The sequence below is a fragment of the Engraulis encrasicolus genome, chromosome 3 (assembly GCF_034702125.1).
Source record: "Engraulis encrasicolus isolate BLACKSEA-1 chromosome 3, IST_EnEncr_1.0, whole genome shotgun sequence".
NCBI lineage: Eukaryota > Metazoa > Chordata > Actinopteri > Clupeiformes > Engraulidae > Engraulis > Engraulis encrasicolus.
Genome location: NC_085859.1, coordinates 51,357,352 through 51,367,351, shown reverse-complemented (window position 1 = coordinate 51,367,351; position 10,000 = coordinate 51,357,352). Strand labels below are relative to the sequence as shown.

Below are 10,000 nucleotides of genomic sequence, written 5' to 3'. Positions count from 1 at the left end.
CTCTGGAGCAGTGAGGGGTGAGGTGCCTTGCTCAAGGGCACCTCATCCATGGGGTGAGATAGGTTACTGGAAGGGTGGGATTCAAACCTGCAACCTTCTGGTCTAATACCCATCTTCTTAACCTCTAGGTCATGGCAGCCGTCAAGAATCATGAGTCGTATCCGTCTGAAAAGTACTCTCATCTGAAGAGCGATCAAGGGACAACACATAGCCTATGATGATGCATTACTTTGGGTAAAGTCAAAATCCATAGCAGATAGGGCATTACAGAGGGTCTCTGAGATGAAAAAAGGACCTCCTTAGAGCACGGCAAATCTGTTTACAGGGCCTCTCCTTCGAGTCATATCTGTCTTTTCAGCATTGTGCTCAAACAAATTCATGCTATGGACACAATTCATTCAGGAGAAGCAGGGTTCAAAGCCGGATGGGGTGACTTCCTTCCTCATTCACATTGACTACATAATCGCATTCTGTTGCGATGTATGTCAAGGCAAAATGGGATTGGCTTACTACCAGGCCTGGCTTGCTGTGTTTTTGTTTTCTGTCTTTTTCTTTTATTTTGTTATGCTTTGAACAGCCTGGTATGTGGTGTCTCCCCTCGGTTCTTGAACTATTTTTTTGTCTTTATTACATTTCACAGTCTGGTCTTCCTTCTATTCCTTCCCTTTCCCTCAGTGAGAGATGGGGTTTTTTTTGCCTTCTCGTCTTCGTCTTGTCTGAACTACTTTTTATGGCCAGACGGTTGGATATTGAACTCTGAACTGATTTTTGGCTAATGATCTTTTTCTCCTGGCTGGTTGGCTGGTAAGAAGAAAAGGCTCATTAGAGTCTTACTGCAGCTCTTTTTTTGTTTGACTGTAGTCTGAGTTGTGGGTCCCAAAGTCAGGCCGATGGCCCCTACTCCGCTTCATAAAATGAAAAAAATGTCTAATAGGCCCTGTCTGACTTATCTTTCATTTTGTGCTAGAGTACCAGGTGGGGGCAGGGCAGCAGTGTGTGAAAGTGTGTGACTTCGAAAAAGAGAAAAACGAATATGCATGAATATCAGTTATCGGGCTACTTCGTCTGCCTGCCTGCCTAGGTAGAAGGTGCTAGGCTGAGAAATCCAAGGTCTCTGTGCACCACAAAAGAAAAAAAAGGAAAAAAAAATCTGCGTCTGACTCTCTCCTTGTGATAACACATAATTTGCCTGCACAAGGGTGGAAGACAGCCCAAAAAAAGAGGATGGGGTAGGGGGGTTCTGAGGAAGGAGTGTGCATGTGTGTGTGAGAGAGAGAGAGAGAGAGAGAGAGAGAGAGAGAGAGAGAGAGAGAGAGAGAGAGAGAGAGAGAGAGAGAGAGAGAGAGGGTAGGTGGTGGTGATGGGGGGAGCAATTTTCAAGCCGGAATACATTTTCAAAGGAACATCAAAGCTATGACAGATCAGAGGGCCCGACGGAGATGAGAGCCAGGGTGAAACAATGAGAAAGGAAGAAAAAGCAGGGGGTTCCTGCACTAGGGCTAGGGCCCCGCTGCATCTTTAACAATATATTTCATATTTTATGGATTCAGATTTTCGGTTGTTGTTGCTGTTTTCTTTTTTCATCCTGTGTTGTTGTCGTCGTTCTCATGGTCCCCCCATTGGGTCTATCTCTCTGGCCGGGTAGATAAGCTACTACAATGCTAGCCCTTATGCATAGTCCCGCTGTTGGAGTGCTGAGAGGGCCGGGGTCCTGTCGATATGCACTGCATCGTCTGGATGTGCTACGATAGGCTTTTTTAGCATAGCATAGCCTGAACCCAAACCCGCTTTGGGGGTTTTGTTGTATTTCTTGCATAGGACAATTGGAGAGACAGGGGAGAATCGGGATCGGGAAACAACCTTGTGCCAGTATCAAACCCGGGACTCCGGCGCAACAGTCAGTGCCCAAGCCATTTGTAGTCACGGTTGGGGCTCCTAACCCAATTCCTCACCCCAGGCACTATTGTAGTACATTGAAATGGCTTAATAGCTCTTCTCGATGGATATCTCATATCATCACAATACTAGTTTGGGCTCCAGAGGACACAGCGAGGGCAGGGTTAGGAGAAGGTTTTGGGTTTAGGCTTTGTTACAAGCATACGGCTATAGCTCATCTTGACGGAGCTGCCCTGCCCACATCGACAGAACACCGGCTCGGGCTCTAGAGGACACAGTGAGGCGAGGGCGCCGCGTTGGGGGGCTGTGGAATGGGAAAGCCAGCAAGGGGCCCTGGATAATGGCCGCTGAAAGCGCAGCACTGGCCCCCCAACGGCTTGCAGATCATTTGCCTACGACTGTGGCCGGACACTGATAGCATTTCTAGTCTGCCTGCCATCCTGCTTGCCAGTCTGTCTGTCTGTCGTGCGATGACTATCTCTTGTCACTGGACTTTTTTTTATTTTCTTTTTTTTTTGAAAGTAACAAATGTGTTTTTCTTCATGCTCAAAACATGCTTTTGTCATGTCAAAATTAACACAAAAAGAACAGCTGCAGTACATCTGCGTTGTTTTTGTTTGGATGAGTCATGTAGGCCTGTTCACTTTCAGATACAGCTGTTACTGTAGGAATGTGTATCCTTGCAGATACTTGCACTTGTTCAAGGCTATCTCTTATCAATGGGCTTGCACCCCTTTGTTTTTTTCCGCTTTTTTTGTGTGTTTTGCTCCATGTGCTCCTTGCACAAAGCATGTTGTTGTCATGTCAAAATGAAAACGAAATCAACACAGACAACTACAGCTGTATTGTTTTTGTTCAGATGAGTCACACAGCAGGCCCACTCACATTCAGATACAGCTATTGGAAATGGCACACTGTTGCTGATATTAGCAGTTTTTTAACGTGTAGATGTTTCATGTGAGACTGAAATTTACAACATTTATATACAATGAATTATTGGTATTATGTGGGCCATGTCAAATTATGAGTTGAAAGAAAAGTAGGCTAATTGCAGAGCAACGGCGAAAGTCGGAGTCAGTTCACCTCAGAGTAAAATCAGTAATTAGCTGTCCTCCATGTTTCTCATTCCCCACCTGTTTTATCGCGTGGCTGGTAACAACCTTAATATCCAGAGCTGTGTATCATGAAGATCCATCAGAAGTACAATCAAAGTCACAATTACAAACAGAATCACCATGAGACTCCATCAGAACACTTCTCATTGACCTCTCATTCAGATTTAGTTCCTGGTTCTCTTACTATCATGGTAGAACTGAAGAAGGCTTTTAAATGAACGGTGTAACATAAACACATCAAGAGAAGAGGGTGAAATCACTCCACGCTGGTGGACTCAGGATCTGAAGCATGGTTTATTTTTTTAGTGACAAAATTGTTTCACTAATATAAACTGGCTGTTTATAGGGACTTTATGCCTATTCATAAATACATAAAGCTTCTAAAAGATATCCAGTAGCTTAGAAGTTGACTGTTTTCACTCACATGACCAGGTCAAATGAAACTCTTCACAGACATAGTATTTGATTGCATTAGCTTAATAACTTATTTGATATTATATTTAGCTCCTGATTAGCTCCCGAAGAAGTGTTTGTAGGATGAGCAAAGCATATAGACATAAAGCTCAAAAGACCTGTCCAGATGTTTTGCTGGGACTGGTCCGTCGTCCGGGGGATAGGGACAGGACAGAATTTGGTCTACATTACATTGTACGTATTGAGAGATGGACCCTTTCAAATGACTTTTTCCTGGGCCTAGCCAAACCTGTAAATGTCAGCATGTAGTATACATACGTATGTATGAGTCATCATTTGCCAATACCATTGGGAAGCCATTGGTGGCTTAATAAGGAGGTGGTCTTAAGATCAGAGCCAGGTTCGAATCCCACCCTTACCTCTCCCTGCATCTCCATCCGTGGCTAAAGTTCCCTTGAGCAAGGCATCTAACCCCACATTGTTCCACGGATCCAATACACTGTAAAAACTGTAAGTTGCTTTTCGATAAAAGCGTCAGCTAAGTGTTATGTAATGTGATGTAATGTGATGTAATGTAATGTAACTTAACTCTTCTGACTGACATGACCAAGATCAAATGAAAATCTTCATAGAAATATTCAGCTGATCAGTAGTGTCATATGCTATACAGTATATTGGCTGTGACAAGTTGTGATGGTGGTGAGAAGGAATTCCGCCTTGGGAACAATGTAAGCTATCTATCTATTAATTACCTTGGACAGCAGTTCCCCGATCAGGCCGTTCCATGTTCCATCGCCCTGCTGGACACCGTACTTGTGGTCCGGAGCGACGTAGATCTCGTACTTAAAGCCCAGGTAGTTGGAGAGAGCGTCCAGGACGTCTATGGAGAAGCCTTGGTACTTCTTTGGCTTCCCCAGCACGTTCTCCGACACCATCACGAACGGCTCCTCCTGAAAGCACAACATTGCATCACATTGCGTTAAAACACATGCAGCCTCTCTTACTCCAGAGCACGTTCTTCACTGTCCGTGTTCATGGAAAGCACTGCAGGCTTTCAATGGCATGCTAAAGGGTGGTTTATGCCTCGAGATCAGCGTCACTGCATCATGATGCAGTGAGCCGCGCAGTTAACGGAGTGAAGCCCCCCCCATCACGCAGGTACTCTGGGGCACCTCCCCGAAATTGTGTCTCGACGCAGGGAGCGACGGCGTGAAAGGGCGAAAATAGGTCTCTGATTGGTCCTCTCGACCAGCCTGCTCTGTCCTCGAGTCGAGAACAAGCGCTACTTCCTTGTTCTAACCTTCGTCGGTCTACGGACTGTGAGCTCTTCATTAAATAAGTTGCCCGTGCTTTGTTGTTTGATTTATTTACACGAACCAAAGACAACACATGCGCTTGCAAGTTAGCCTACGACGCTGAAGTTATTTGGACAGTTGAACAGTGGTTCCGAGGTCGAGGAAACATTCCGCTTCGTCCTCGACAAATGAGCCACTTCTTTGTTCCAAACTACCACTGTGGCTGCCAGTGCGATCAAACATGCACGTGATATAAAGATTTAATGTTTCATTTTCATTCTCGTCGAGTCTGTGATGCTAAAAAACAACCGACACGTCTAGTTTACTCTTTGTATTGAAGGCAGTTTCAGCGTGGAATGACATCGCGCAGACCGTGCTTCAAAACAGGGCATAAACCAAAATGAACTGCATCATGGCTGCGACAAGCTCACTCTGTGGCACAAGTAGGAAGCATAACCCGCCCTTTAGACACGGCTCATCCTGAAAGAACAACTTTACATCACATCACATTCATTCTCTTAATCATTTAAGACATGGCCCCTGTAGTGTTATCGGAATGTCAATGACCAAGTTGTCATGTATTAGTAAAGACCCCGTGTAATGCTTTGTAGCAACATAGTAGCCTACTATGTTAGGAAAGTCCTTCCAACGACTAACCGCTGGTGGAATGGCGCAAAAGACTTAGCCCCTGTTATAAATTTGCTGTAACCGCATTAGCAATGACCAAGTCGTGATATATTACTTAATGGAATGTGAAAAGTCGTAGTAGTGCAGTACTATGATAGTGAAGTCTTTTCAAAGACTACTACAGCATTCTCATGGCAGAACAGCACACATGGGGGCAGTCATGGGTGAGCGGTTAGGGCGTCAGACTTGCATCCCAGAGGTTGCCGGTTCGACTCCCGACCCGCCAGGTTGGTGGGGGGAGTAATCAACCAGTGCTCTCCCCCATCCTCCTCCATGACTGAGGTACCCTGAGCATGGTACCGTCCCACCGCACTGCTCCCCATGGGGCGCCACTGAAGGCTACCCCCTTGCACGGGTGAGGCATAAATGCAATTTCGTTGTGTGCAGTGTGCAGTGTTCACTTGTGTGCTGTGGAGTGCTGTGTCACAATGACAATGGGAGTTGGAGTTTCCCAATGGGCTTTTACTTTCACTTTCACTTTCTTTCACATTATGAAGCTACAACACAGTCTCTGTTAATGCCAGCCATGTTCTTTGCCCTCCTTGAGAATTGTAGGGATTTAGATGACGTGCTAACTAACCTACTCTAGAATATTACTCCACACATGTGCAGAATGCTTATGCCCTTTTCTAAAATGGGCTTTAGGATGAAAGTGTCTGCTAAGCGTGATGAAATATATGTAATCTAATGCAATATTCTTTGCCAGCCATTTTCTTAGAAGAAGCTTTAGTGCTGCCCGGGCTAAGTAAAAGACCGTTAGCCAGCCAAACAAACTCAAAGCAGCAATTTCTGACTGTTGGCAGCTATATACATCAGAGCTAGGCCTATGTACTGTAGTGATCATTGAGTGTGAGCGTCTGATCTTCTGCTCTGATCAAACGGGCGGCAGGGGGTTAACTCACTCAGATAGAGAGAGAGATGGAAGAAAAGGACTTAAACCCAGCCTGAGCCGGAGGGAAGAAAACACACAGCACCTCTCATTATACACACAGCTGACCAGACATACACACACACACTCTCTCTCTCTCTCTCTCTCTCTCTCTCTCTCTCTCTCTCTCTCTTCCTTTTTTGCCAATCTTTTTTTCTTTATTTCTTTCTTTACCTTTTCCTTCCTTTTTTTCTGCCACTTGCTCCCTTTCAAACTCACTTCTTATCTTTCCATCTCTCTATCCTTCTCTTCCTGCAGGCAAGTTGTTTTCTGAGCTTGCCCTCCATGCTCTTCTTGATTTCTTTTCTCACACTATAAAGGCCTGAGAGCAGGGAAGTTAACAGGAGGAGGAACAAAGGGGTCAGTTGTCCCGGGCCCAGGGAAAGAGGGGCATCAGAATTGGGTCTTTATTTTTATGCACTGGGCGGGAGGGCCCTTTCAGAAAACTTTTGTGAAAGATATTTTCATGGGGCCCTAACCGTGGCTTAACGACAGAGCACTCGTCTGCTATGGCCGACCTGCAGCTCGATTCCAGCCCAGGCCCTTTGCTGACCCTTCCCTGTCTTTCTCTCCCAATCGTTTCCTGTCTCTCTCTCTTAAACTGTCCTGTCACTAATAAAGTCTAAAGGACCAAAACTATGTATTTAAAGATATATCTTTTCATAGTCTTTCGTGCCTTTATTGAGGACAGAACAGTCGAGATTATGAAGAAAAGGAGAGCAACAGAAAGATGGGGCAGGGTTGGGACATGACCTAGGCCGGACTTGAACCTGGGTTCCCACGCAAGCCATAGCACGCAAGCCCATAGCCACGGCGCCCACCACCTTTCAGATAACTTTGTCCTGGGCCCGGCCAAAACTGTCAACAGTCCTGGCTGAGAGAACTCAGTGTGTATGCAGGCTGAGCTACTGCAGCTCCCTTGCAGGCTGCCCCGGTGCAAAAAGGTATCCTCACCTCCAAAACACTGTTTGTGGTTCTGGGCCAACAAACTTTCACAAAGTACAAAGCGTTCGCCGTGCCAAAGGTCTACTTCTGACTTTAGCTGCGAGTAACCTCCTGCCTCTGCCCGAATCAGCCGTCAAGGCAGACATTTTCCCCCATGTGTCTAAACTACGGTAGCAGACTGGCAGCAGGATGGATGCAATGCGGATACAGTGCATTGTGGTTAATCCACAGCATGGAATGGGAGGCTAGGCCAAGCAATGAAACATCAAGTGCTGATTAATTAGAGGGTCATGGGGTGGATGAAAAAAAGTTCTTAATGAGTACAACTTTAACTATACTTTCTATAAAAAACATGTATTTGGATGTTATTTACTAGAACCGTTAAAAGTAATACAGTGGAATGTCCGCACAATGTGCTCCCATTTTGTTTTGTTTTGACCCTTTTGTCCTGCACTGGCATTTCGGATGTGCACACCACCACCTCCTCACTACAATTAGTAGAAATGTTAAAAAGAATAAGTAGCAAGTATGTGTAATAGCTAATAATTGGCTTATGTGGTATCCAACAACTTCCTCAGTGTATGCACTAAATTATTGTAGAAAGGACACACAGTTCAAACATGATGTCGAAACAGTACAATGGGTTTAAAATCATGCTTTTAAAATTATTATTATTCATATAAGCTTTATTTTACCAGGAAAATAGACCTGTTCAGATTAAAAATCTCGTTTACAAGGGCATCCTGGTTTAGTGAACAGAAAATATCTTTTCAGACCTGTGCTGCCAAAATATGACTTCTGAAAAAGATTTTTCCTTTAGGTTGACAAAACACTATGGCTATGAAGTAAAAGTGCTATGAAGTGAAGTTAAAGTCTTAAGTCCAGTCTGTATCTTTTTGAGCTGTCAGGAGGGAGATTTACAAACGTTTCACAGCAAGCCTGGCATCCATAACCCTCACTAAGTCTTAATCTGCCACCTAAGACTCTCATTAGTGGTATTGAAATGAAGAGTTCAGATGCAAAACCCCCTAAGTGCCTTTTCAGAAAATAATCTTAATTCATTTTTATTTAATACAAAGCTATCAAAAGTGCATTATTATTTATTTTATTCATGTAATATAACTATTTATATGTATTATCAAGTACATGAATGTAAACCAAACCAACAACAGGGTTCTCTAAAAATATAGAAATGCAGGTCTTCAGAAATGGAGTTAGGGGGTTTTGCATCTGAACTCTTCAAATGTTGTCATGAAGTAGTTGAGGGTAGTTGAATTTTGACATCAATCAGTGGGTCACATCACTGGCAATCCAGTCTTTACTAAAAGGATACACCGTAGAGGTGGGTTAGGAAATCCTTCAAAACTAATTGGCTAGATAGCCTTCAGTACATGGTTCAGCAGTGAAGCTGTTCACTTGGCTTTCTGAATTGTTTTATCAACACATAAGTTAACTTAATTCTTGATGTCGCTTGTAGGCCTACATGTAATACATCATTCACATACTAGTCCATTGTAAACACTCAAGGGAATAAAGAAATCAAGAATTTCATTTTCCAGTCAATATGTGTGTTTTTCAATGGACACAAGAGTATATTTATTTACCAAAGACAGATGAATGTACTGTATGTTCAATATCATGAATACATTTCCCACATAAAGGACCACAATTAACAATGTGATAACAGTGAGAGAACACATCAGGGAAAACGCAATAAGAGATATGTACATGTACATTTAAACCTAATGGACAGTCGGACAGTTTCATGAGGACATAGTCGAATACAGGATGACACAAACATCTAACCACACACACACACACGCATGCACACAGTCCGCCCACGCAAATACTGTATGTGCGTGCGTGCGCGCACACACACACACACACACACACACACACACACACACACACACACACACACACACACACACACACACACACACACACACACACACACACACACACACATTCACAACAGTGTGGGAGAGTCGTGTGTATGAAGGGAGAGTTCGCATCCTGTCGAGATGGCAGCCGGTGACAGTAAAGAGATTTGACTCAGTGCTTGCAATATAAACACAGCCAAAGGCTACTGTAATACCTCTAGTGAATTTTGAGGAAAAGTCAGCTGCAAAGAAAGAAAGAAAGAAAGAAGAAAAAAGAAGAGAAAGACAACACAAAAAAAAGAGGAAAAAGTGTTCACGGCTCACTGGTAACAAAGAAGCTGACAGCGTGTCTATAGGTGCAAAGCGGGACTAAAGTGGGGGGGCTTCAATTATTCAGCTTGGGTGAATTTCTCGAAACCAAAGTTGCTTACTACATTAGCTACTTCGTTGCTTTCAATGCATTTTCCCCTTGGCAACTACTGAAGTTGCTAACAGGCTAACAACTTCCCTTTTGAGAAACTCACCCCTTGTTTGTATTCCGAGCTAGGAAGCAGGTTTGGAAGTCATGCTAGCAACACCAACGGGGGTGGAAAAAAAAGAAAGAAAGAAAAAAAGAGGTAAAAGGCAAAAAGAACTCCACTGAGAAGCCCTTAAGCAATAACACGGCCAAAAAACACCCCAGATCAGGGAAGCACTCACACCACACCACACACTCCAAAAAACACAACGTGATCGGGGGAAGAAGGGGCCCTACCCTACTGCGGATGAAAGAGCGCTCGCACTGACCATTAGCCAGAGATTACAGGTAGCCTACAAAACAGGGGGAGCGAGCTGAGA

General features: G+C 44.1%; 1 protein-coding gene across 1 annotated transcript in view; it reads right to left on the bottom strand.

Moving 5' to 3' along the window:
• Window positions 1–10,000, bottom strand: part of grid2 (glutamate receptor, ionotropic, delta 2) — a 733,635-nt gene that overhangs the window by 138,442 nt on the left and 585,193 nt on the right. Inside the window, exons 10-11 of the mRNA XM_063194215.1 lie at window positions 4,178–4,375; window positions 2,102–2,159 (exon numbers count right to left, since the gene is read on the bottom strand). Of these exons, the coding sequence (XP_063050285.1) occupies window positions 2,102–2,159; window positions 4,178–4,375 (256 nt within the window). The remainder of the gene's footprint in view (window positions 1–2,101; window positions 2,160–4,177; window positions 4,376–10,000) is intronic.